The 26,354-nt window shown below is 54.2% G+C and overlaps 2 protein-coding genes across 6 annotated transcripts in view; one reads left to right on the forward strand and one right to left on the reverse strand.

The window, feature by feature from the left end:
- The first annotated feature begins 396 nt into the window (after positions 1-396).
- Positions 397-19,724, forward strand: LOC100469683 (signal transducer and activator of transcription 5A). The gene is made up of 17 exons (XM_034640694.1): positions 397-601; positions 1,430-1,567; positions 1,906-2,062; positions 3,209-3,298; positions 5,652-5,826; positions 10,652-11,046; positions 11,136-11,395; positions 12,914-13,001; positions 13,102-13,224; positions 13,592-13,684; positions 14,380-14,586; positions 15,193-15,287; positions 15,383-15,513; positions 15,988-16,143; positions 16,837-16,888; positions 17,199-17,306; positions 18,330-19,724. The coding sequence occupies exons 2-17, from the start codon at positions 1,440-1,442 to the stop codon at positions 18,490-18,492; spliced, it is 2,421 nt and encodes an 806-aa protein (XP_034496585.1). The 5' UTR covers positions 397-601; positions 1,430-1,439; the 3' UTR covers positions 18,493-19,724.
- A 1,334-nt stretch (positions 19,725-21,058) lies between these two features.
- Positions 21,059-26,354, reverse strand: part of STAT3 (signal transducer and activator of transcription 3) — a 66,849-nt gene continuing 61,553 nt past the window's right edge. For 3 of the 5 annotated variants that reach the window (XM_034641685.1, XM_034641683.1, XM_034641688.1), the window contains exons 22-24: positions 24,230-24,272; positions 23,835-23,947; positions 21,059-23,151 (exon numbers count right to left, since the gene is read on the reverse strand). In XM_034641685.1, the coding sequence (XP_034497576.1) occupies positions 23,096-23,151; positions 23,835-23,947; positions 24,230-24,272 (212 nt within the window). In that variant the 3' untranslated portion in view covers positions 21,059-23,095. The remainder of the gene's footprint in view (positions 23,152-23,834; positions 23,948-24,229; positions 24,273-26,354) is intronic. The other 2 variants (XM_034641687.1, XM_034641686.1) reach the window with 1 other exon arrangement.

Consider the following 26,354-nt stretch of genomic DNA (forward strand, 5'->3'; position numbering starts at 1 on the left):
TCCCCAACCCACAGAAAGACACACACACACATTTACATTTACTTTTTAAATCTAGAGACTCAAAGATGACAAATGCAGAGCTGGAAGGCCATCTCCAGCTAGTCCAACCCTTCCCTCCTCCCTTTTTACAGGTGAGAAAACTGAGGCCCTGGTTTGGGATTTCCAGAGCCTGGGGTTTCCCGGCTCTCCCACCCCCATCCCCGGCCACTCCAGCGCCTGCTGCCCGCCAGTCGGGGGCCCGCGGGCGAGGGCTGCCTGGGACTCCCGGGGGACCCCGCCGTCGGGGCAGCCCCCAGGCGCAGCGCCGCCCAGCCTCGCCGCCAGGGGCCCGGCCTTGGCTGCCGCTGCGCACTCGCGGGGGAGCCAGCGACCGAGGGCGGAGGCAGGGAGGGAGCGACAGAGGCTGGGAGGGGTGTTGGCGAGAGCTCGCGCGCTGTGTATGGTCTATCGGAGGCAGCTGACCTTCGAGGAGGAAATCGCTGCTCTCTGCTCCTTCCTGTAGTAACAGCCGCCGCCGCCGCCGCCGCCGGGAGCCCGGGCCGGGAGCGAGAGACGCGGGGCGGACAACCGGCCCCGCCGCCTGACGGCTCGGCGCCACCAGGTTGGGTGGCCCGGCAGCGCGTCCCGAGCGGCGCGCGCGGAGATGGGGCATTCGACTCCCACCCCGGGACCCCGGGCCCCCGCGCCTCGGGACCCGGAGCCCGACGGCCGGCCAGGGAGCGGGGACGGGTGTCCTGGACGGAGAGGGAGCTTCGGCGTGGACGCGGGACGCGGGGCGCTGGAAGCGGACGGACAGAGGGAGGGAGGGGGCGGAGGGTGGGCGCCGTCCCCGCCTGCGGGGAGCAGGGGGCGCTGTCGGGCCGGACAGTGGGAGACCGTGGGGGCACGGCTGGGGGGCGCCGCCGAAGAGGCGGCGTCTGTCTCCCTAGCCCTCCCTCCTCAACCGTCCCAGCCACGTGCCGGCGGGGACCGCGCGGTTGGGTGGGAGCCGTCGGTGCCCTAAATTGGGGCTGGAATAACACCCCATTCCCTGCCCAGAAATTGGGACTCGGGGCTCGAGGCGGGGTGGGGGGTGGGGGTTCTTGCAGCCCTCCCCAGAGGGCCCGTGGGCCTCGGCGTCAAGTTTCTCTTTCAGTTTTCTAGCTGTCCCCCCTCTGGGGAAGCCCCGGTGGGGCGAGGGGAGAGGAAGAGGGGGAGGGCACCTGACTTTCGAGAGCCCCTCCCCAAGCGTCAGCGGGTTCCTTGTTGGAGGGCAGGGCGGCCTTCCCCTCCTCACCATCTTTCTTCCCGCACAGGAAAGCGTGTCTGTGGGAGGGGAGGGGCCTGGCCTGACCGCGGTCCAGGGATGGGTGGGCATGGCAGGGCCAGAGGCAGGCCCAGCCCTCGCTTCTGTCGAGGAGACGCCTCTGCAGCCCTCCGCTCGCCCTAGGTGAACGGACATGGCGGGCTGGATCCAAGCCCAGCAGCTGCAGGGAGATGCGCTGCGCCAGATGCAGGTGCTGTATGGGCAGCACTTCCCCATCGAGGTTCGGCACTACTTGGCGCAGTGGATCGAGAGCCAGCCGTGGTAAGTCCCCCTGCCCTGAGCCGCCCTCTGCGGGGCCTACCACACAGGCCCTTTGACCTTTAGCTCTTCTCTTTGTGTTTTGGTGTGACTCTGGTCCTCCCTGTCCCTCTGTGCAGAAGGGGTGGTGTCCCTGGGAAAGGGGAACAGGGAAATGGGACCTTGGGAGGGGAGAGGGGGTGTTTCTAGACTCTGATGCCTGTGGAGTTGCCCAGAACAAGCCTTGTGGGCTCTGGAGTGCCCTTAGTCTGGAGCCTGGGATTTCCGACTCCCTGTCGGTGCCTGACGTTCTTGCCCGAGGAGAAGCCACAGTAGCCTTCTCTCCCCTGCCCTGCCTCAAGGGATGCCATCGACCTGGACAATCCCCAGGACCGAGCCCAGGCCACCCAGCTCCTGGAGGGCCTGGTGCAGGAGCTGCAGAAGAAGGCAGAGCACCAAGTCGGGGAAGATGGGTTCTTGCTGAAGATCAAGCTGGGGCATTATGCCACGCAGCTCCAGGTGGGTGTGGACGCGGGCTCATCCGCAGGAAAGCACTGTCTGCCTTCTCTTTCCAGCATCAGAACCCCTGGGTTTTTTCCTGGCCTGGTCACTGACTCACCGTGTGACCCTGAGCTAATCGGTAACTTTTCTGCTCTTCAGTTTCCCCCACCCCCTCTTTCTAAATCAGACCTGTCAGATGCCTTTAGCATGCTGCAGAGCAAGGGGTGGGGTGTGTTTGTCCCCAGCAGAAGGGAGATGGGTGAAGTGGCATTCTAAACAGATCAAGCTAAAGGGATGGAGGTAGACTGAGTCAAGAGTCCTTTGCTCGAGAAAGGAAGAGGGAAGGCTCCTTAAAAATGAGGGAATGAGGCAACCAGACATCCCTCCTAGGACTCTTTTAAAGGTGGGAGAACTGCTGAAGTCAGGTGGGGGAGGAGCAGAATTGCCCTGGAGGCAAGAGCTGGATAAAGGAACCTTGGGTGAAGGATGTAGTTGTAAGATGTGCCTCCTCTTTCACTGTAGGGGGTAGGGGAGGCAGCAGGAAGAGTACAGGGGGGAGAGGAAGTTCTTATGGAAGCAGGAAAGGGGTGTGGGTGGTAATCACAGTCAAGCATTTATTGGAACTTACTTGAATTTCTCAGAGAAACTTACTTAAATACAAGCAGCAGGGTGCCAGGGAAATAAAAAGTCCATCCCAGAAGAGGGAAGAAACACGAGGGAGCTCCGAGGAAGAGGAAGGCAAAATAGGAAAGTACCTTGACCTTGGCATTGGATGCCATTGGATGCCCCAAGTCTTGAGTCATCTGCTCACTTGTTTGCCTCTGGACAAGTACTTAACCTTTCTGAGCATCAGTTTTCTCGTCTGCGAAATGGGGATAATAGTTTCTGTAGCCGTCAGGGTATCGATGCTCTGAAAGTCAAAGGAGATGGCAGTTTGGAAGTGCCTTGGAGACTTTGTAAACTGGGTTTCTGATGCACTGCAGACCAAATATGAAGATCTGGGAAGGGAAATCGAGGTGTCTGGTGACAGTTCCTGAGGTTTCTTGAGGAAAGCCGAGGCAGAGGCTGGAGGAGATGAAGTTTGGGGGGTGGGGAACATGGCAACGTGGCGGGCATGATGGGAGCGGCGGGTGGCCAGTCGTAACGGCTGTTGGATTCTTTCAGAACACGTATGACCGCTGCCCCATGGAGCTGGTCCGCTGCATCCGACACATTCTGTACAATGAACAGAGGCTGGTGCGAGAAGCCAACAACGTGAGTGCCCCATGGGTGTGGGGAGAGGAGCTGTGAAGTCCTTTTTCTTCAGACACAACTGTGTTTTATAAATGCCTGCAAGAGAGCACCAGGGAGATAAGGGACATGGGCAAGTGTGAGAAGCAACAGTACGTGGCAGGTACAGTCCCTGTACCTTCTCTTCAGGCCCCGGCTCAACCACTTACTAGCTGTGTGACTAGGGCAAGTTACTTAACCTTGCTGAGCCTCTGTTTTTTTCAATTGCTAATGGGGCTTGTAACAGTATCTACCTTATAGAGTTAGTGTCAGAGTTAAATGAGATACTGTGTGGGCCAGGGATAGACAAACAGACCAAGGAAACAGAAGAGGAAGCTCTAAGCGCACACACGCGTGCACACACACACACACACACACACCTGGAACTTCAACCTCCGTTAGACATGGCGTCACAAACCACCAGAGAAAAGATTTGTCCTTTAATAAATGCTGCTAGGGTTGAAATAAGAAATGTTCTGTGGTGGCGTCTGTGAAGAGAGGTGGAGCTGAGGTGTGTGTCAGAAGAGAACCCTGGCAAGCTCAGAGAGGCAGAAAGGGACTCATCCCCCGAGCTCTGTAATCATGAAGGCTTTGAACATCTGCTTGAACAATGGGACAGACCTTATCTTATCTAGAGTAAAGGAAGATGAATTTCATAAAGTGGCATCACATAGCTAAAGAGCCCAGAATAGTGCCTGGAGCTTTTTTAAGGACTACTGTGGATGCTGATTTCAGGAATTTTACAGTTAGTTCATTCAGTAAACATTGGTGGAGGTCCTGTGGTGTCTGACACTGGGCTAGGACTGGAAAAACAGATAAAGGCCTGGTCCCCACCTAAAAGGAATTCAAGCAACGAGAGATTCTCTAGGGGTGAGCTGGGTACTAAGGGGGCATATGTGGAAAAAGTACCCAACTCAGACTAGGGCAGCCTGGTGGGGAGCGGGGTGTCCTGAGGACAGGGATACCTAAACTACAGGGGGAAAAGGGGAAGAAGGAGGAAAGATGAGCAAAAGTAACAAGATATGTGTGTGGGCAGGAAGCAGGAACCATCTTAACACATTTGAAGACTTGCAAGTAGTCGGTGGTATTGGGGAGAAGGGAACCAACTGGAGAACCCCAATAGGTAAAGCTAGAGAGGAGGCAGAAGGCAGGTCACAAAGAGTCTTCCGGGAAAACCATTGTATCCCTCGACTTGTTGCCACCATGCAATTATCTGTAAACATACGAATGAATTCAGCTCCTGTTAAGAAATACATGTCTACAGCATAGCTGTTGTCATGGTCGGGGGGAAATCACTCCTTCTCCCAACCATCAGGCTGTTCTTGAAAACCTGTGATGCGCTACCCCTTGGGGATTTTGTGGCATAGAAGACAGACAAAGTTCTAGCACTTGGGAGCTTCTATTCTAGTGCGTGGAGGCAGGCAAGAGAGAAATAAAAACATGAAAGAAGAAGACACTTTCAGATAAGGGTGGTGCTTTTTGAAATCAACCTATTAGAGAAAGTCCCTCTGAAAAGGTACCAGTTGAAATGCCAGCCTTAGGAAGATTTGGTGCCAGAATGTTCCAGAGTGATGGAACAACAAGTGCAAAGGCCCTGAGGCAGGAACATGTTTGTGTATTCAAGGAACAGAAAGTACCTGGTGTGCTTAGGCAGCAGTGGTGCTGGGGGGTGGAGGTAGGCAGAAGCTCTCAGCTAGGGCAGTGGAGGCTGTGGGAAGGAGTTTGGATTTTATTCTGAGAACAGTTTACTGGTCAGGCCCTGAAGATTTGGCCCCCTCTCAGCCAGATGTTAAAGGAATAGGTCAGAGCAGGTCACTTAAGTGGCCTTATTGATACCTCCCCTGTAACTTCCCTCAGTTACGAGAAGGTCTTGAGTGAGGGCATGAATGATGTGTGTTCACACAGCCTTGTTCCCGCTGTGTCCCCAGCACCTCACACGGTCCATGACGTTGGATCGGTGAACGAATGTGGAATGAAGGGTCATCATCATTAGTGGGCAAACCCAGGTAACTCCTGGATGTGTTGAGTTCTAGTCTCTCTAAAGACAGCTGAGGTGGACCCTGTTTGGGAGAGTCTGGCAGAGGCCAGAGCTACAGTAGAAGTTTCTACTGTGCTTTATGAAGTCGCCATAATCTGCCAGGTCACCTGTTTCGCCTCCTTCTTTCCAACTCCACACCAATTCTGGTAAATGACTGTCCTTCTGACTCAAGTTACCCGTCTTACTCTAGATTTGAAGTTTGGGGTCTGTAGTATTAGCGTTCCCCAAAGCCTGAGGTTGCCTTCCATCCTCACTGCCCAGCTCACTGCTGCCTGTGCTCTCCCGCTGACATGTCCCCAGGGGAGTTCTCCGGCTGGGATCCTGGTTGACGCCATGTCCCAGAAGCACCTCCAGATCAACCAGACGTTTGAGGAGCTGCGACTGGTCACCCAGGACACGGAGAACGAGCTGAAGAAGCTGCAGCAGACTCAAGAGTACTTCATCATCCAGTATCAGGAGAGCCTGAGGATCCAAGGTGAGGCCCGCGCGGCCCGGGCAGTGTGTGTCACGAGGACAGGAGTGAGGACCACTTTGTGTGCTCCTGCGAGGCTGGGGCTGTGTCGGTGTCTGTCTTCACAGAACGCGAAGCTTTGGAGAAGTAATGGTTCCGTACCACTGAGCCCCTGCTATGGGCCGGGCTTACAGGCTTTTCGCTTTGCATGCATTTTTCAATTCAAATGTTATAACAGCCCCAAGAAGTAGGTAGCTGTATTATCCCTATTTTGTAGACGGTAAAACTGAGGTTCCAGTAGAGCAAGTCATGTGGCCTGGATTGCTTATAAGTTGCGGAACCAGATCTCAAGTAGAGATAGGTCATAAAATCCCAGTACTTTACTAAACAATATTCTCTCCCTAATTGTAGGTATTCGGTGAGTATCTCAATGAATGAATGAATATGGACAAAGTGTTCCCCATTCAGAGGGAGGACTTAGGTTGGGAGTCTCCTGGTTGAACCAGGGGAGAGGTGGAACTCCAGAAATGCCCCTTCTTGAGCCTCCCTGATAGGAGATGGAACTGGGAAGAGGAGGTGACAGTGGAAAATTCTCCTGTCTCCTAGGTCTCTAGATTGCCGGTGGCTGTCATGATAAGTGTGTGGGGCAAGAAAATTTAAGAACAAATTAACTCCCAGTACATTTTGAGGAGTCTTGAGACATGGCCCATCTTCCCCCAACTCCAGACTGACCCCAGAGCTGTTCCATCCCCTCCTCGTGAGAATAGGAAATGTCAAGCTGCCTTTTCTTTCACTCTTCTTTCTCTGGCTTCTTAAGGTAAAACCATAGGTCATTGACTTTAGACCTTTCTTCTTTTCTGATACATATATTCAGAGCTTTAAATTTCCCTCCAAGTTGGGGCGCCTGGGTGGCTCAGCGGTTAAGCGTCTGCCTTCGGCTCAGGGCTTGATCCCGGCGTTCTGGGATCGAGCCCCACATCAGGCTCCTCTGCTATGAGCCTGCTTCTTCCTCTCCCACTCCCCCTGCTTCTGTTCCCTCTCTCACTGGCTGTCTCTCTCTGTCAAATAAATAAAATCTTTAAAAAAAAAATAAATTTCCCTCCAAGCAATGCTGTAGCTGCATTTCATGATTTTAGCTATGCTGTATATTCATTATTATTCAGTTTGAAATATTTTCTTTTCTGAATAACTATTTTGCCCACACATTATTTAGAAGTATATTGTTTAATTTCCAAATATTTGGGTATTCCCCCCATAAGTCATATCATCGATTTCATTTGCATTTTACTATTGAATTCCACTATTGTCAGAGAACATGCTCTGTATGATCTCGATTCTTTTAAATTTATTGAGACATATTTTATGGCCCAGTGAATGCTCTATCTTGGCGAATGTATCTTGTGGACTTTAAAAGAATGTATGTCTCACAGTTGTTTTATTTAAAAGTAGCAGTTTTAAGTTAAATAATGTTAACATATGTAACATAACATGTTAACATAAGAAACTTTTACCAAAAAAAGTCCCCCAAACCAAAAAACCAACATCTGTATTTTCCAAAACAAAATTTAGCAAGAAGCATTGCTTTAGATTTTTACACATTAAAGAGATGTGTATTCCTATAAGAGATCGAAAGAGAAAAAGGCAAGGAAGGTCTTCTGACCTTATGAAAACAGGCTTTGTAGGCTTTGTAGGCTCCCAGTAAAGTTCTTGGAGACCCTCTAGGGATCCCTGGTCCGCACTTTGAGAACCACTATGTCCTCTGTCTTTATTGATTTTTTTTTTTTTTTTGGCTTAATTGTTCTAACAGTTGCTGAAAAAGGAGGATCAAAATCTCCTATTATATTGTGGAATTGTCTGCTTCTCTGTTTCTGTAAATATTTTCTTTGTGTATTTTGAAGCTTTGTTATTAGATGCATATAAGTTTATGGTTATTATGTCTTCCTGATTGATAACCTTAATAACTATGAAATGCCCTTCTTGGTCTCTGGTAATACTTTTTGTCTTGAAGTCCACTCCAGCCTCCTTATTCTATATAGCCACAGCATATCTTGATACATGTTTCTTAAAATTTAAAATGTAGGTATCATATCGTTGAGTCTTGCTTTTATGAGTATTCTGACAATCTCTTCTTTTAATTGAGGTGTTTAGTCCACTAATATTTAACATACTATTTAATACAGTTGCATTGAGATCTACATTTTAATGTTTATTGTCTATTTTCTCTGTAAATTTTTAGTTATTTTCCTCTGTTCCTTCCTTTTTAAAAACTATTTAAGTTTTTTTAAAGAATGCTATTATACTGTCTTATTTCTTTTTAAGATTTATTTAGTTTGTTCATTTGAGAGAGAATTCTCTCTCAATTGAGAGAATTCTCAAATTCAATTGAGAGAGAATATTCATTGAGAATAAAAGATTATTCATTTGAGAGAGAAAGAGCATGCGGGGCTGGGGCAGGGGAGAAGGAGGAAAGAAGCAGACTCCCCACTGAGTGCAGAGCCTCATGCAGGGCTTCATCTCAGGACCCTGAGACCATGACCAGGGCAGAAATCAAGACTCCAGTACTTAACTGGCTGAACCACACAGGTGCCCCTATGCTGTTTTAATTTTACTATTTAAGCTCTTCTTACCATGCCATGTCGGTGTCTCCCATATTCTGAATTCCTCAACACATTGCCTGAATCAAGGAGGTGTTGAGTACCTGTTGCTGGGATGATTCCAGCATGTCTTCCTCTGAATCCATCTCAGACTGACCCCAGAGAAAGGGTGGCCCTCTTCCTAGATTAGGGAATAGGAGAATTCAGGCTGTCAGTGCTTTCTTCTTTTCTTTCTTTCTTCCTTCCTTTTTCTTTCTTTCTTTCTTTCTTTCTTTCTTTCTTTCTTTCTTTCTTTCTTTCTTTCAAAGATTTTACTTATTTGAGATAGAGAGAGAGAAAAGAGAGGGGAGGAGCAGAGGGAGAGGGAGAAACACACTCCCCACTGAGCACAGAGCCGGACAAAGGCTCGATCCCAGGACCCTGAGATCATGACCTGAGCAGAAGTCACATGCTCTCCCCCAGGCTGTCAGTTCTACCCCAAGCCTTTGATGGTTGATAGTACTTCCAATCCAAATTCTTGGGTTTTTTGTTTCCTATTGGGTTTGGGTTAGATTCTGCTTCGAGTCTGTACCCATCATGCAATGTCAATTCAATCTCATTTATCACCTCACTCATCAGAAACACAGACGATTCTGTTTGTTCAAGAGAAGGCTCAGCTCCCTCCAGTGGAGCAGAGACTTGCCTCACATCTCCTGACCTCCCTCCCAGAAGCTTCTGCAAAGTGCCAGGAGAGACCTAAATGGGTCCCTCACATAGGGAGGTTGGGCGCAGGTGTGGGGATCACCGGCACGCCCCTGTGGGTGGCAGGATTTCTGAGGTGGCTTCAGGACTACTCTGCTGTGTGCCACGCCTGGACAGGAGTCTTCTCTCTCAGTCCCCGGTCGTGGGATCAGAACCATATTTCCAGTTCTCTTTTAGTGCTGGGCTTGCTGCGCTTTCCCTGGCTGTCTGGAGTTGCTTTAGTCTGTCCCAGCTTGTGTGTCCATGAGGCAGGGCCTCGGTCAGTGTGACATGGCCTTCGACCATGACATGCTGGTGCTCACATCTTGTCTCAGCCCAAGTGAGGACACTGGGATATTCAGCAAGATGATAGGCAGGCCATAATAATGCGAGCATGTAGGATAGTGGTTACCTTTGGAGGCAGGGATGGGTTTGCAAGCAGGGAAGGATGTCCAGGGGGCTTTCAGTGTGGTTTCTCAAGCTGGGTTATTGATACACACGTGTTCCTTGCATCACTCTTTCTACCTTCCCTGGGTCTGAAGTATTTCATAATAGATTCTCTGTAAAAGGGTAACGAGGCCTCCCTGACTCCCTATTCCTGCCATGGGTGAGAGTCCCCGCGCTAGTGTGGAGAGAAGCTGCCTCCTTCTCCTGAGAGAGTCTTGCTGCTTCTGTGTTGCCAGTGGGCCCTGAACATTCTCTCCCCCTTCCCCGGCTTCTCTGTCTGTCTCTGTCTGTGTCTCCCTGTCCCCTTCTGGTTGGTCAGCTGAGCTCACAGTCACCCAAGCTGGACAAACCAACATGTCAGGGCCCTGTGGGCACCGAGAGATATGCTTTGTTCCGTAGGAGAGGGTGCTGTGCTCCGGGGGGAGGGGGGACAGAGCCTGTGGGGCGGGGCTTCCCTGAGGAGGCTCTGGCCTGTGGTGTGGGACTGAGCGGCTGGTGGTCTCTGTCACCCTTTAAACCGGCCCTGGGAGCCACTAGCCAGTAAGGACTCACCCTCACCTACAGCGCCCTCGTGCCAGGAGGTTCCTTGGGCCTTTTGTGGGTCATCCCTTACTTACTCCTCAGTGAGCTACTGAGGCAGGGCCGAGATTCTCCCATTTTGCACATGGGCAAACTGAGGCCCAGAAGAGTGAAATGATTTGCCCGCATTGCCCCAGGTAGTAAAGGGTGAGGGTACACATGGAACCGGGCAGCGAGGCGCCACGCTGGACCCCCATGTGGCGTGAGGAGGTCTGGGCAGGCAGCTGTGTAGACTAAGGTGGGAGGGGAGGCCTCGGGGCAGGATCCTCGTCAGCTGTGGCCTCAGGCTTCCATCTGCACACTCCCTAAAGGGGAGATCAAGTGGAGAGGCCAGGGCCCAGAGCCTGCTCACGTCTGGCCCGCTTGGCTGCTAGAACCCCAAGTTGCCATTGGTCCGATGTTGGGCAGGGCCTTGAGGGCCTTGCCTCCAGAACAGGTGTGTGTGTTCCACTGGGCTTCCTGCAGGAAGCTGGGAGATGGTGGTCACGGTGTCCCATCCCCTGCTCTAGCTCAGTTCGCCGGGCTGGCCCAGCTGAATCCCCAGGAGCGTCTGAGCCGGGAGACGGCCCTCCAGCAGAAGCAAGTGTCCCTGGAGGCCTGGCTGCAGCGTGAGGCCCAGACGCTGCAGCAGTACCGTGTGGTAAGTGGGATCTGCGTCCTCTCCTCCCAGGATCGGAGGTCCACGTCCCAAGCTGCCCGGGGAGCCCGCGAGAGGGCTAGGGCCAGGAAGAGAACGGGACCCGGGAGAAGGAGGCCGGATCCCTCTTTCCTTTGTGGGGGGGCACGTGAGGTTCGGGAGAGGGGAAGGCCTGCCTATGCTGGGGCCTGGTCCCCAGCCCCGCCTCCCGAGCGAGGCCTGCAAGGCTGTTCTCTGGGAGCCCAGAAGGGCCTGCTGTCCCCACCTGCNAAAAAAAAAAAAAAAAAAAAAAAAAAAAAAAAAAAAAAAAAAAAAAAAAAAAAAAAAAAAAAAAAAAAAAAAAAAAAAAAGAGCCCCCCCACCCCGGGGGGGGGGGGACCGGGCCCTGTCCCCTGAGCCAGCGTCATGTGTGGTCTGGTCCCTTGTGTCCCCGCAGCACATTCATCATTGAGAAGCAGCCCCCTCAGGTCCTGAAGACCCAGACCAAGTTTGCAGCGACGGTGCGCCTGCTGGTGGGTGGGAAGCTGAATGTGCACATGAACCCCCCGCAGGTGAAGGCCACCATCATCAGCGAGCAGCAGGCCAAGTCGCTGCTCAAGAACGAGAACACCCGCAAGTACGTGCGGCCCTGTCCCTGCCGTCCCCTCCCTGCATTCTGGACCGGGAGTTCCTGTCTATTCTGTAACTAGGGTCCTGGGTGATGGGGACAGCTCTGCCTCCCACACTGCAGCCGTGGTCCAGTGTCTTTCCAGTTCATTCTGTCTGTCCTGCTGTACACATTGTGCCTCTTGACCTATAGTAGGTCAGCATGGATTGCCCCTCTGGCTTGTTCAAGTGCCTGTGGCAATCCCTGGGACTGAGCTGCGATCCACGCAGTACTTGGCTCTGTCTCGGCCCAGCCCATAGAGCTGGCCGAGTTCTTGAGAACTGTCGTGTGGGCCAGGGGAGACTGAGGGCACTGTGGGGGCAGGGCAGAATGACAGTGTCAGGATTCAGGATGAATGGGAATAGCTAGTGAGGGCGTGTGGAGAGAGAGGAGAAGAATGACTTTCAGACAGAGAGAACAGGCGCCTTGTCCGAAAGGAGAGTGTGGAGAAGGTGTATGTGGCTGGAGAACCCAGGGTAGGATCCATGGATCAGGGAGGCCAGCCACAAAGGATGCAGAGAATGAAGGAATGAGGGAGCGAATGAGTGAAGTGGGAGACTGGGTCTTGTGTGTTGAGAGCCTACCGTAGGATCTGGCGATAGGATGAGAAAGAAGGCAAAGGTTCTCGTGCTCTTAGAGCTTACATTTTGGCTGGGGAGGGAGACAGTTACACGCTTGTAGTAACCCAGCCATGTCAAAAAGTGATGGACTCTAGAAAGAAAATGAAAGCAGAGTGAGATCATGGCATCTGGATAGATGGTACATCACCATGTTACCTCCTTCCTGAGGAGATGTTTGAGTTGAGGCCTAAACAAGAAGGTCAGGAGTGTCGGGGGCAACAGCAAGAGCAGGTGCCGAAGTCCTAAGGTCGCACCAACTTTGTACGTTCCGCCGACAGACAAGGCAGCATAACTCACTTGTCCTGCGTGAGGGGAGAGGAACCCACGGAGGCCACGCGGGGTTTGACCATGGGGTCCCTGTGGGCTTTGGTCATGGTTTGTATTCTAACTGCACTAGAAGCTACCAGAGGGCCCTGAAGGCCCCCACATCCATCTCAGTGCTGAAGAATTTTTATCCTAATGATAGAGACCCAGAGCCCACCGTTGAACACTTGGCTTTACCCTCAGGCCTGAGACACGGAGAGGAAGGCTTTTTGTTTTGTTTTGTTTTTTTTGAGAGAGAGAGAGCACAAGCAGGGAGAGGGGCAGAGGGAGGAGCAGAGGGAGAGGGACAAGCAGACCCCACGCTGAACACGGAGCCCAACACGGGGCTTGATCCTGCGACCCTGGGATCATGACCTGAGCCAAAATCAGGAGTTGGCCATTTAACGACTGAGCCACTCAGGCGCCCAGAGGGGAATGCTCCTAGGGGAAGGGGCAGGGGCTGCTGGCTGGGCTTTCCGGCGTGAACACCTGGCCCAGGGCACACACAGCGCCATGCCCCTGGCCTGCGGCCCACGTGGCGAGGGGGCTCCCCTCTCCTTCACAGCGAGTGCAGCGGCGAGATCTTGAACAACTGCTGTGTGATGGAGTACCACCAGGCCACTGGCACCCTCAGCGCGCACTTCAGGAACATGGTGAGTCCAGGGCCTGACCCCTGGAGGGAGCGTCTGCCCAGGGCTGAGTCCTTGTAACCAGCAGCTTTCTCCTCGTCCCCCTCCAACCTCCCACCTTCAGTCACTGAAGAGGATTAAGCGTGCTGACCGCAGGGGCGCGGAGTCTGTGACGGAAGAGAAGTTCACAGTCCTGTTTGAGTCTCAGTTCAGTGTTGGCAGCAATGAGCTCGTGTTCCAGGTGAAGGTGAGGCCTCGCTCTCCCATCCCCCACAGGTCACCCAGAAAGGTGAAGACCTCCCCGAGGCCACCTGACACGTTTGGGAAAGCCAGAGAGCTCTGTATCCTCACATGGTCATGGCCCATTTAGCCCAGGAGGCTGTCGGAAAACCTGCTTCGGTCTGCTGGTGCCCTCTTGCTAGGTTACAATCTGGCACCAGCCGCAGAACTTAGGTGACAGGCCAAGAAGAACTAGGTTGTGGGTTTTTTTGTTTAATTTTGCATCGGTTTGATTGGGAGGTTTTGTGGGTGGGATCATGGATGAGGAGTGAGGGCTACGTGAGGGCAAGATGACGGTCACATGCCTTCTACACTCATTCCTTTGACTCCTGTAGACTCTGTCCCTTCCCGTGGTTGTCATTGTTCACGGCAGCCAGGACCACAACGCGACTGCCACCGTGCTGTGGGACAACGCCTTTGCTGAGCCGGTGAGTCCTTGTGGGACCCCCAACTCCACCCCCCACGCCCCGGGAGTCTCCCTGGGTCGGCCTCAAGTGCCTGGGCCCCTGCTGGGTGGTCCCCTGCCAACCCCAGGACCACACCGGAGCTGGGGGGGCAGGTAAGGGGCAGCTCGTGTGAGCTTGCAGCCCGTGGCATGTCCTCAGGCTCCATCTGGGTTCCAGGTCTCGGGACAAGGACTTTCCTAGGTCTGTGAGCTTAGCCGTTCAGCTCTGGTCTCTGATCTTCCTTCCACTTACGGTTTGGGTCCCTGATCTCTATGCCAGACTCCTGGTCTGGGTCTCTATTGTCGTATGCCCACCCCTCTGCCCCTGCTGCCCTGCTTTTCTTTCTTTCTTTTTTTTAAGATTTTATTTATTTATTCGAGAGAGCATGTGCCCGTGTGAGAGAAAGCACAAACAGAGCAGGGGATAAGCAGGAGAAGCAGGCCCCCCACCGAGCAGGGGAGCCCGACCTGAGGCTCGATCCCAGGACCCTGGGATCATGACCTGAGCCGAAGGCAGATGCTCAACCGACTGAGCCACCTGGGCACCTCTCATCCTGCCTTTTTTTCTCTTGTGTCTGTGTCTCCTTTTCTGGATCTTTCTGTGTGTGTGTGTGTGTGTGTGTGTGTGTATAAATATTTCCTACTCCCTCAGTCTGCTTTCTCTTCTCTCTGTCTCAGGGCAGGGTGCCATTCGCGGTGCCCGACAAAGTGCTGTGGCCGCAGCTGTGTGAGGCGCTCAACATGAAATTCAAGGCTGAAGTGCAGAGCAACCGGGGCCTGACCAAGGAGAACCTCGTGTTCCTGGCACAGAAACTGTTCAACAGCAGCACCAGCCACCTTGAAGACTATAATGGCATGTCCGTGTCCTGGTCCCAGTTCAACAGGGTGAGGGACCTGCCGCCAGCTGCCTGCCCGGGACCACCTGTGCCCTGCCAGTCTTTCCCCACCTCAGAGACAGGTTATTGGCCTCGCTCAGCACCCCACCCTCCACCCCGAACTGCCCTCTCCTGCAACCAGGAGAGATGGGGGCTAATACCCCAGGGAATGGAGGCAGGGGCAGCAGGAAACTGCACTTAGCGCTGAGAGCCAAAGCAGAACAGTGGAAGGAACCCGGGGCTGGGAGTCAGGATCCTTGAGTCCCTGTCCTAGATCTGTTAACTAAGTGGCCAGGCCCTTCCTGTCTCTGTGCCTCAATTTCCCCATCTGTCCATTGGGGCAGAAACGACTTTGGGGGTCTCGTCCAGCTCAGACAATTCCGGGCGCCTCCTACCCCCGCCCCTGCATCTGAGAGGCAAGAGGCAGGTTTGGTCTCTCCTCCCTAGGCTACGGGTTGGGGGCTGTGTCCGTTCAGGGACTGCTGGAGTATGAGGCGAGTAGGGCGAGGAATTGGGAGAGGGTGTACGTGAGAACAAGAGGGCATGGACTGTTTCCTGGGCCGCCTGTGATGATGGGGCTGTAAACCCTGACTTGGGGTTTCCTGGGGGCTCTCAGGAGAACTTGCCGGGCTGGAACTACACCTTCTGGCAGTGGTTCGATGGGGTCATGGAGGTGCTGAAGAAGCATCACAAGCCCCATTGGAATGACGGGTGAGGAATGGGGGGGCCCAGGGCTTGGGAGGCCATGCGCTCTGGGGACAGGAGATGCTGGCCTGGTAGTGACACTGTATGTTCCACGTACCCAGGGCCATCCTAGGTTTTGTGAATAAGCAACAGGCCCATGACCTGCTCATCAACAAGCCCGATGGGACCTTTTTATTGCGCTTTAGCGACTCCGAAATCGGGGGCATCACCATTGCCTGGAAGTTTGACTCTCGTGAGTGCCCCATGTTGCCCACAGTCCGGCCCCAGGGGCCCTGGCTCCCATTTCCTTGCTCCCCATTCTTCATCAGGTCTGCATTCTTAGAAGGTTTCCCCAGGGGAAAGACTGGAACTGAACTCAAAGTAGGGGAAGAGTGTTGCTCAGAAATATATTCCCTTTCTACCATTTTCCATCATGGAGAACTTAAGATCACTGACCCCATAGCCTTCAGAGCCGCTGGGGGAGTTCTTTAGCAGTTCTGAGTTCTCCCTTCTCTGCCCTTGCTGGCATCTACTTGCTTGGTTCACTGGGTAGAATGTTCCCATGGTCACTTGCTCGCCCTGTGCCAAGGAGTGCAAGACAAGGCGGAGAGTTGCAGAGCAGGCTAGTAAAAACCCAGATGTCTCTACAAGCCCAATGTCAAACCCCATGACCCTGACCCTCCTCCTGAGGTCGTGGGTGGTGGGAATGAGCGTGTCCTTTTCACAGCTGACCGCAACCTGTGGAACCTGAAGCCATTCACCACACGGGACTTCTCCATTCGGTCGCTGGCTGACCGGCTGGGGGACCTGAGCTATCTCATCTACGTGTTTCCGGACCGGCCCAAGGATGAGGTCTTCTCCAAGTACTACACCCCTGTGCTTGGTGCGTCCCGCCCTGATACTCCTGGGCCTTTCCGCAGCCTGTGGACAAAGCTTTTGGGACAAGGCAGCGGGGACATCCCAGGAAGAGCCCAGGAACCATTTCCCCCATGGATATAGTCGGTGTCTTGGTGGGGAGCACGTGGAGGGGATTTCAGGGCTCTCAACTGAGATGGAAAACAAGCCCTCTGACCCAGCTTTCTTCTCTGCAAAGCGAAAAGCTGGGTGGATTCGCACTTCGGCGCGCTTGGAGGAAGAGGAGGCAGGGCTGGCCAGGATAATCCTACCCACAGATAATGCACTCCTCCCATCTTAATCAGCCGCTCTCATGGCTCCCACCCTCAAACCTGCCCCCAAGTTGAACGTGGGAAGCAAAATGGACAGGTTCTTCCTCTTCAACTTGTCCCCGGTCCATTGTGGGGTTTGCTGCTTGGTGTTGATTCTGCTTCCTTGGCAGGGGTGGGGTGAGGAGAGAGAAAGCAAAGGGCCAGGAAAGGAAGCAGGAGAAAGGATGAGATGGGAGCGAGGGGTCTGGGTAGCCCTCGGGCGGGGCCCATCGGCAGGTGTTTATAGGAATCTGTGGGAAATCTCATCCCTGCTGAGGCCCCACGGTGATGTGGGTAGGAGGCAATACCATGGGCTTCCACTGCCTGGGAGCTCCCAGACGCTGGTTCTCATCACGCTCCCCCCTCGGCAGCTAAAGCGGTGGACGGATACGTGAAGCCACAGATCAAGCAAGTGGTCCCTGAGTGAGTACCCAGGGTGCAGCTCTGGTCTCCTGCTGCCTCCTTTCTCTTCCCCCGGGCCCCCCTCACCCCTCACCGCTCCTCCTCCCACTCACAGGCCCTGCGTGGCCCAGCCCTTCCTTCCCCTGGAACCTGGCTCAGGAGAGGAAACTGGGCTTAGTCCCAGTGGGATCGGGACCCAGGACCCCACTCCTGCAGCTGGAGTCCCAGGCCCAGTGGGCACTTTGTCCTTCCACGCCCCCAAAGAGGTGTAAAAATGCCAAGTGAGCTGCTGCCCTGAGGCCACTGAGGCTCTGCCGTGTGTCTCCTGCAGGTTTGTGAGCGCGTCTGCGGACTCTGCCGGGGCCAGCGCCACCTACATGGACCAGGCCCCCTCCCCGGCCGTGTGCCCCCAGGCTCATTATAACATGTACCCCCAGAAGTAGGTTGTGTTCTCATGGGGCTCCGCGGGGAGGAAGTGGGCACCTGGCCTCAGACTGGGCCCCCGGAGGGCTGGTGGGCAAAGGGACCCAGAGCCCCTGGAGGTCTGAGACCACCCAGGCCAGGCTCTAGCTTGTACCCCGGCGCAGGGAGGGAGATCAGGCAGTAAAAAGCATAGAGCATAAGCTGCATACGGCAGGGTCCTTGCTCGGGTGCTGACCAGCTGTGTGACCTTGGGAAAATGACTGGCCTCCAGGTGCTCGGTTTCCACCTCTGTAAAGTGGAGGCAAGAATACCTACCACATGGGATTGGGGCAGGACTGAGGGAGTACAGGTAAAGCATTTAGCTCAGGTGGGGCTGTTGTAAGCACAGCTACGGATTGGGGGGGGGGTGGTTCTTAGGAGTTGGATGGAAACGGGGTATTACTTGCTCCTCTCTGGAGTTCCCAGAGCAGAGAATTAATTCTCTCCTGAGCTGTGGGTGGCCCCAGCTGGATGTCTGGGCGCCTGGGAGGCACAAGCTGCACTGGGATGACCATAGACTTGAGAGTCACAAAGACTGGAATTCCAGTCCTGAACCCATTTGCCAGCCAGGTGGCCCTGAGCAAGTTTCCAAAGCCTCAATTTCCCCCTCTGTGAAGTGGAGCAAATACCTACCTTACAGGCAGCTAAGGATTGGAGTAACAAGGGTAAAAATTAAAAAGCCCAGCCCGTTGTAGGTGGTCAGCAAACGGAGCCTGTGACGGAGTGGAGTAGCGTCGCAGTGGGCAGAACTCACTGACCCAACCACCTCATTCAGCAGAGGAGGACAGGGACAGGGGAGAGGAACTCTGCACCCACTCAGTGAGGCAATGAGAGTTGAGACTAGAACTTGAGTAATGAGCCAATGACTGACGTTTTCATTTTGGGGTTAGGGGGCCGTCCAGCCGGAGCCAACCCTGTTCCCCTGAGACTGCGGTCTGAGTGGGGAGGGGACCAGAGGCATGCCAGCTCCCTCTGAGCTCCCTCTTGCCCTCTCCCCCAGCCCTGACCCCGTCCTCGACCAGGATGGAGAATTTGACCTGGATGAGACCATGGACGTAGCCCGGCACGTGGAGGAACTCTTACGCCGCCCAATGGACAGTCTGGACCCCCGTCTCTCCCCACCTGCTGGTCTTTTCACTGCCGCCCGAGGCTCGCTGTCGTGAATGTTCGAATCCCACGCTTCTCTTTGGAGACCACACTCAGTGTGAAGGGGTCGTATTAATGCTGATTTTAGTGTTGCTGTGCATACTGATGCCTCTGCTGGCAGCACGCATACACACGTGCACGTGTGTGTTCACACGCACAAGGTGTGTCTGCCTCGCCTTCGCCCTGCTGGGTGCGCGGCGGCAGCAGCAGCCACCAGCTTGCTCTTCAGATCAAGGCTCCCAAGAGCCCGCCGGCCCATGTCTGTGGCGGAAGGGGCCCCGCTGCTGCTGCTGTCGCAGGCACTCAGTGTGGGCCAGCCTGTTCCCGCCAAGGCCTTGCCTGCCTCGCAGCTGTTTGAATGAAAGCATTCAAGAAGGGGCTCGGGGACAGTAACATCTCTGAGTTTAAATCGTAGTCCTGACTTAGCAGCTTTGGTTCCCAAATGTGTGCATGTGCATTTATGTTCGTGGATCTCTCGTCATGCACGTGTGTGGGTCTATCGATTCTTTCCCTCGGGAGGGGGGCTGGGGTTCAGTTGTGAGTAGTACTTTATACTTTATCTAATGACTATGGACTCGAGACTGTTTGTGACCTGAGAGCTTATCTAGACCGTGGCCCTAACGCAGCAGAAACGGGTCATCAGAGTCAGGTCTGTCAGAGCTGCTCTGAGTATGTACTCGCTTGGCCTCCTGGCCTCCTGGCCTCCAGCCAGGGGACCTGGGCTTCATGTCTGTGGTGCTGTTGCCCGGACCTGCTATCTTTCTCCAAGTGCCATCCCCTCCCCCCGAGCTGGCCCCAGCTTCTTTCCCTGAGGCTCTGCCACCTTGCTCCCAGGAGAGTTGGGAGAGGGGCAGGAACCGGTCTGGGACGCAGTGGGTGAACACATTGCCGGGACTTGCAGGGCTGTTCCCTGTCTCCTCCTGGAAAACAGCTGCAGCGGCCGCTGCAAAGCAGCCACTGCCGCGTGGCCGGGGAATCTGGAGCGAGGGGGGAAAGCCGATCTCGTTCCCCTCTGTTGGGAGGTGGGCCTGGACCAGGCGTCATCACAGCTGCAGAGCGCTGAGGTCTGAGGAGGTCTTGCTCCCGACCTCACATGCTCCTCCCTCTGGGGCAGCTGGGGGCAGAGGGTCGGAGGTCCCAGGTTCAAACATGTCGGAAGGAAGGTGGGGACCAGAAGAGGGATCCTTGTGTACTTTGTACATAGGCCACATGTTTGTGTAAACAGTGTTTTCAAATAAAGTATTTTTTTCATAAATCTGCTGGCATGCCCCCCCCCCCACCGCCGTGGGCAGCCCTGGCTAACGGGGATCCCTGGCGCTGGGGTCGTCTTGTTACTTCCCTCCCGTGTGGCTTATGCTGTAATGTTTCCCAAGCTACCACTGCGCTCCCTCTTTCTTCCGTGTGTTAAGTGTGTCCACCAGCCCTGGACTGTGCTGCTCAGAAGACAAATCGACTAGGGCTGGAGGCCTTGGGGGAAGGGGGGGGTGGCAGGAATTCCAGGGCGGGGGCCCACAGTGGGAAGAACGGGGGTCCGGTCCTCTCCTAATCAGCTGCTGCTATAAGCAATCTTGAAGCCCTTGACTGATGGCCAGTGCCAGGCGCAGCAGAGAGCCTCACCAGCAGTCCCTCCTCGCCCGGCCTCTTCCAGGACACCAGCAGGTGGCACCATCCCGCTGCCACCAGCCTTTTCTAACTGCCAGCCGGCCCCCTGACCGGTAGGGAAGCTGGGCGAGGACGATGATCTCCCCTTTTGGACCCCCTGGTGCCGACCTGCTGCCAGTCCAGGGGCTGTCACTAGGGCCCTGGGGGATGGGCGGAATGGGTTGGGGAGCTAGGACCTACCCGTGAGGTTTCTTCAGAGCTCAAAGCAAGGGAAGAGGGGTTTGCAGCCTGCCCCAAGGAGGCACAGAGGCCCTGCGCGGAGCTGGCGGGGGTGGGACGGCAGGGAGAGCAGCCGCTATCTCCCCTTCCATCTCTGGGGGGTGGCGGCTGGTATCTCAGCCCGTGGCACGGTCTCTGTGGCGCTCAGCACTGGGGGAGGGGGCGGGGAGCCAGCCGAGTGGGCGCGTTGATGTCTGAATTATCACCACGGGTTGGGCAGCCAGTGAAGTGTTTCCGTTCATCCCCGCTGAGTGAACTGAAGAGAAAGCGATAATGGAGCAACTGTGGGAGGGGAGGCCGTGGGGTGGGGTGGGAGTATCTTCACCCCAAGCTCCCTTAGGTAGCGCTTATCTGACCCCAGACAGGTTGGTGCAGCTTGCAAAGGCCCGACGGGGGGGGGNGGGGGGGGGGGGGGGTAGGAAACAGGGAGAAGGGAGGCCTCCACCGATACCTTTGTGCAGAAGGAGTATGACCCCTGGCTCCTCTGGTTACCCCTTCCCTGGAGGCCCCTTCCTAATAGGGTGGGGGGGGGGGGGTGCTCAGGGCCCCAGAGCTGCACTACGGGGAGCAGCCTGGGAGCAGGGGCAACCCCCTCCTGTCAGGAGCCAGGCTCAGCCTGTGGGTAAGGGCCCCTCACAACTGAAGACAGGGTGGGGGGGAAGGGAGCCTCCAGCAGCCAGAGACAGAGCTGCCACGCCCTCAGATGGTTCCTATATAACTTTTATTTCTGGAAGTTAAAGTAGATACAGCAATATACAAAAACAAAACAAAAAACCAAAACCCCGCAATAATATAAATTTTTACACTATGAAGTATACATTGGAATTTGATGCGGTGACCAGGACAGCAGCAGACAAAACCACTGTGCAGGCAGGCTGAGCCATCTATGGGAACCCCGCAGCTGGGCTGGGGACGGGCAGGGGGAGACGGTGGAGACAAAGCGGGCAGGTCCTGGAGGGCTCGATTCTTGAAGGGAGGGGTCAGAACAAGTCTCGGCTCCTCTCAGAACTTTTGCTACAATCAGAGTTAAAACCAGATACACATGCTACCTCAAAGCCACGAACTTTACAATATCTGCACCAGGGAAGCCTGGATCCTTGCCCCAGGTCCCTCTGATCTAAATCTTCTCTCAGTTTCTGAGTTAAGCTTATTATGAAGTGAAGAGTGTTGCTGGAGAAGGGAGAGCTCTGTACCACCTACCAGCCATTTCTAGGCCGAAGGACAGGGATGGCCAACCGCAACCCCTGTCTGTCTTGGAGAGAAGGTCCTCATCCCCTTAATTCTGAACCTGCTGAGGATTGGTAAAACAAACAGCACTCCATAGAAACTCCGACCAACTGACATAAGGTGGTCCTGGACCACCCAAACTAGTGGGGCCTCCGGGTCAGAGGCGGCCCAAATATTGGAGACCACGAAGTGTTCTGAAATGCAGAGTAAATGGGAATTGTTCTGCCTCATCTGGCCCCAGGGGGGAGGAGATGGTCACCAGCACTGGGGGGAGGCCAGGGCGTACGCTCCCTCACACAAGGGATAGACCTCGAGTTTATCAGTAAGCCTCTGCCCCTGGGTTAACCAAGGGAAGAAGTGATTAGAGGTGCCGCGGTAAATCACCAAGAAACCGGGATAAGAACCGTATTCCCTGAGCTCAACTAGACCCTTGGCTGGGGCCACACAGTCTATCGTGTTCCACCTGTAACTCTCGCCTTCTTATTCCAGGATTCCCAAAGCAAACAGAACAGGGGACCTTTAGACACTGGAAGGAGCCCTACACAAGGGGGGTCAGGTGGACAGGGAGGAAGGAAGGATCACCCCATCCCTTATAAGGCACCCACAGGAACAACCCAGGCTCTGGAACAGGAGCAGAAGNGGGGGGGGGGGGGGGGGGGGGGGGGGGGGGGGGGGGACGGGACGACACAGGTGGTAAGCACGCCTCCGCCCAGCCTTACTTACTAACTGGCCAACACATTAAAGGGGAAAATAAAAACTCTATTTAAAAATGTCTAGGATGTTTAGGTTGTCCTTCAACCTTCCTATTTCATAACCAAAGGCCAAGCCACGGCTTCAGATGTCTTTTAAGGGTTGGATCTGAAGTCCATTTCAGGATTTCTATAAATTATCATCCTGAAGAAAGCTGAATGCCTAAAGCACCAAGAAGGCTACCGACTGAGTTGTCTTAAATACAGAAAAGGCTATGCCGATACAGTGTTTTTTGCCCTTTAATTTTTTTTTTTTAATTTAAAAAGAAACCTAGGGGCTGTGAAAGTCCTACTTTCTATTTGGTTGTTAGCAAGGTTAAAAGTGCAATGCCAGGAGTCATGTAGCTAGAGGCAGCCTGCGGCGTGAGCTTACGGAGACAGGCAGAGGGATGCGCAGGCACGAAGAGGCACTTGTCTAAGGACAACGCAAGCTGCTGAGAAAGGAGGGGCAGGGAGCAAGAAAAGACCAGAACATTTCCTTTTTCTCCCTCTTGCCACCCCTTCCACATCCCCCCATCACAGTCTCAGAGAACACATTCTTATTTGCATTTAGGTAAAAGCATATCACCCACGTTCACTCATTTCTCTATTTTTTAAAAGTGCCCAGATTGCTCAAAGATAGCAGAAGTAGGAGATTAAAAGAAAATCTGGAAGCACAAAGTTAGAGGAGTCTCAGACGATCTGGGGGTCGGCTGTGTAAGGGGTGGTAGATCACAGGTAGGTGCCTCGGTCCTCGCTCTCTGCAGCCTCAGCCCGCCGCTCCTCACATCGGGGAGGTAGCGCACTCCGAGGTCAACTCCATGTCGAACGTGAGGGACTCTGGGGGGACAGAGCGGGAGAGCTTGTTCAGGAGCCTGAGTCCCACGACAGCCGGCAAGGGGCACTCCCGTAGCCCTCGGGGGGACAGAGGCCCAGCCACCACTGCCATACAGTGTCCTTGCCCCGTATGGCCAAGACAGGGTCGGATACTCCAGATTTACTCTCCTCCCTAGAGGGTCTGGTCTTCTGGAAGGGCTCAGTCCCCTTCCTCCCTTAACTCGTTCCCAACTGTCCACGTGGAAAGATCGAAGGCTGTCCTGCTGCATGTGGCAGCCTGGAGCCACGGGCGCACTGAGCAGCAAAGTGTGGCTAGTCCCGCTCGAGATGGGCTGTAGCCGCACAACGCCCAGCAGGTTTCAGAGNACTTAGAAAAAAAAAAAAAAAAAAAACAAAAAAAAAACCTCATTAACTTTTACTTATGTGTTAAAATGCTAGTATTGGGGATTTATCGGGTTACAGAAAAATATTAACGTTAACCTCACTTGTTTCTTATTGCTGTTTTTCATGTGGCTGCTAGAAAATTCGCACTTACAGGCGTGGTGCACATTTGGTTTCTAAGGGAGGTGCTAGCACTGCTCTAGAACTTTCTACCAATCCCACAGGGCGAGCTCTCGGCTCGGTGCATGGCACACAAAGGGGGCTGCCTTCCGTCCTAAGGACAAGGTCTGTCACCACTCACTCACCGAACTGCCCTCCTGCTGAGGGCTCAGCACCTTCACCATTATTTCCAAACTGCATCAATGAATCTAAAGTGCGGGGGGACATCGGCAGGTCAATGGTATTGCTGCACGTCGTTCTGTAGGAAATGGGGAGCAGCAGGAGGGGAAAGGGCCGGGTTGACAAGACACAATGGAGAAAAAAAAAAAAGAACAAAACACACACACACAAGCCATCAAACTCTGGTCTCCAACAGAAAAATAAAAGCTCAAGCTCTTTAAACGCACAAGGTCACTTGGAGTACTGCACAGAGCCCAGGGCGCGCTGGCCCTTCACAGCGTAGCTCTCACCCAGCGTCCCACTCCCAGGAGAACTGAGGACACCAGAAACGAAGGCCAAATTGAGAAGGGAAGCCACTTACGGTGTCACACAGATAAACTTGGTCTTCAGGTATGGGGCAGCACCTGGGAAGAAGAAAACTGGGGCTTACTAATTGTGACCCCACTGTGGGCAGAGGGCAGGAGGCAGCCGGCTGCCTCATCGGTGCTGACGTGCACCTCACTCCATCCTGGAGCACAGGTCCCTTTGAAGCCCCATCTCCCCTCAGGGCTGCCCCCCCACCCCCCTGTACCACTGGGTGTGCGGGGCGCTTGCAGTGTGACGGGTCAACTCTTTCCATAAAGCTTTCCTGGCCTGCAGAGACTTTTCAGCACACCCTGGTCCCACCTGAGCCTAGACCAATGCCCGCCTTGCTCGTTCTTCCCCTACATGAGGTGAGCACTGAGCTGCCCGCATGTGGTCTGAGGACTGTGTTCTGGCCTGGCCGAAAGTCTTAGCCACGACTTCTCTGCGTGCAGGAACGGAGCCAACGCGGCCTGGGCTCCGACACACCACAGTCCTGCTCAGACGCCAAAGTCACCAAGCCTCTGAGAGAATGCGGAAATTGCTCATGCCCTTCCGAGGCCCAGAGTCATACTTTCCACTCCTACGGACATTCATCTGCCTCTACTACTTTTTAGGGGAGCCGTATTAGTAACTCCCCGGGCGGATAGCGACATCACACAAAAAGCAGCCTCTCTATTAAGGGAGGCCACCTGGAGTGGCAGGACCATCAACTCTGGACTGAAGACGGGAGGCCTGGGCCTCACTATGTCTACCACGGCCAAGACACCCAAAGCAAAGCACTTTCTACACTGAGAGAGACGGGGAAGAGGGAGGTGCCCATCTCGGTCATTTATAATTCTTCGTCCATAGTTAGAAATGCGAGGATTGGAATAAATGAATTTTAGGTGTTAAATGTTTACACCAAGAGGTCAAGGAGCCTTGGAGACACTGGCATGAATTGTGGGGGATTCCGGTGAACAAATCACTTAGGAGGTGTGGGGCAGGGTGGGGTGGGCCAAGAGAAACACAGTTATCAAGCCTGAGGTTTATAGAGAGATCAAGGAATCAGAAAATCTGACAATCTGAGAAAAGGCATTGTCAGGGGTCCTCAGACTGCCATCCAAGGTTATCTGGGGCCAAGAAATGGATTCACGTGGAGCCGAATCCAAACACGCTCCCCAGAGAGGGTTCTGGAGTCTTATAAACCCAGTGTGGCACAAACCCGAGGGCAGCCGGCATCCCGGGCAGAGAAGGGTTTAGTTCCCCAGTGATCAGGTAGCTGAGAAAACTAGCTTCAGCTGAGATTCGGCAAGAGCAGAGACAAAGGAGAACCAAGACTGAAAGTACAGCTATGGCTGTGTAAGGCTGTCAACACACTTCATCCAATTTGTATGGGAAGGGGGTTGTCCTTTCTAAGAGAGGACTCTCTCCCTCAAGCAGTCGAGAAATCCTGTGTGGGGTCTGGTGGAAAAGTAGGGAGAAAGGGAGAGTCCTGGGAAGATGATCAATCTATCCCTGGGGACAGAAATACTTTCATGATGGAGAACAAGAGAAAATGGGCACAGATCCATCTCCTGGAGGAGGCCCACTTGAATGCAAGGACGCCCCCAGCACTCGGCCCACCCCATCATCATGCTCCCGACACGCCAAGCCCCTCCGTGTCCACTGCTTATACTCGCCTCCCCAGGAGGCTGGCAAAGCACTCCAGTCATTAGTTCCTTTCTCCTGCCTGGAGTCTTGCCCCCTGAGAAAACACTGGTGACTCCAGGCAGGAAAGGACCTTGCCTCCCGGTCACACAGGATGGCGGACGATAACGGAGGGCCTGGCCTCAGACCAGGAACATGGATCATGAAAGCAAAACGAGCCAAAGGATGAGCACGTGGCCCTAAATGTCCCCTGCAGGAGGAACAAAGGGTAGCGTGTGGGGCCGATAAACACATCTCCCAACTGAAGCACAGCTGGAAAGCCAGATAAGCAGCAGACAGGAAGTGAGAGTTAGCTCTTCTGCAGCGTGAGCAAAACCCAACACCAGAACAAAGGAAAGAGGACAATTAGCAAGCAACTCAAATGCCCTCTTCCCAGTCTTCCCCCATCCCAAGAAATTCCTCAGAGGGGATTCCTAGGAAAAGGTGTGTGCGCGCTAGCGTGAGGTCTTTGCCAT

This window comes from Ailuropoda melanoleuca, chromosome 13 (assembly GCF_002007445.2).
Source record: "Ailuropoda melanoleuca isolate Jingjing chromosome 13, ASM200744v2, whole genome shotgun sequence".
Taxonomy (NCBI): domain Eukaryota; kingdom Metazoa; phylum Chordata; class Mammalia; order Carnivora; family Ursidae; genus Ailuropoda; species Ailuropoda melanoleuca.

Coding starts and splice junctions, on each gene's coding strand:
- LOC100469683 (XM_034640694.1), top strand. CDS start 1,440: ATGGCGGGCTGGATCCAAGCCCAGCAGCTGCAGGGAGATGCGCTGCGC. Junction 1,568..1,905: donor TGGATCGAGAGCCAGCCGTG/GTAAGTCCCCCT, acceptor CCCTGCCTCAAG/GGATGCCATCGACCTGGACA. Junction 11,396..12,913: donor AAGAACGAGAACACCCGCAA/GTACGTGCGGCC, acceptor TCTCCTTCACAG/CGAGTGCAGCGGCGAGATCT.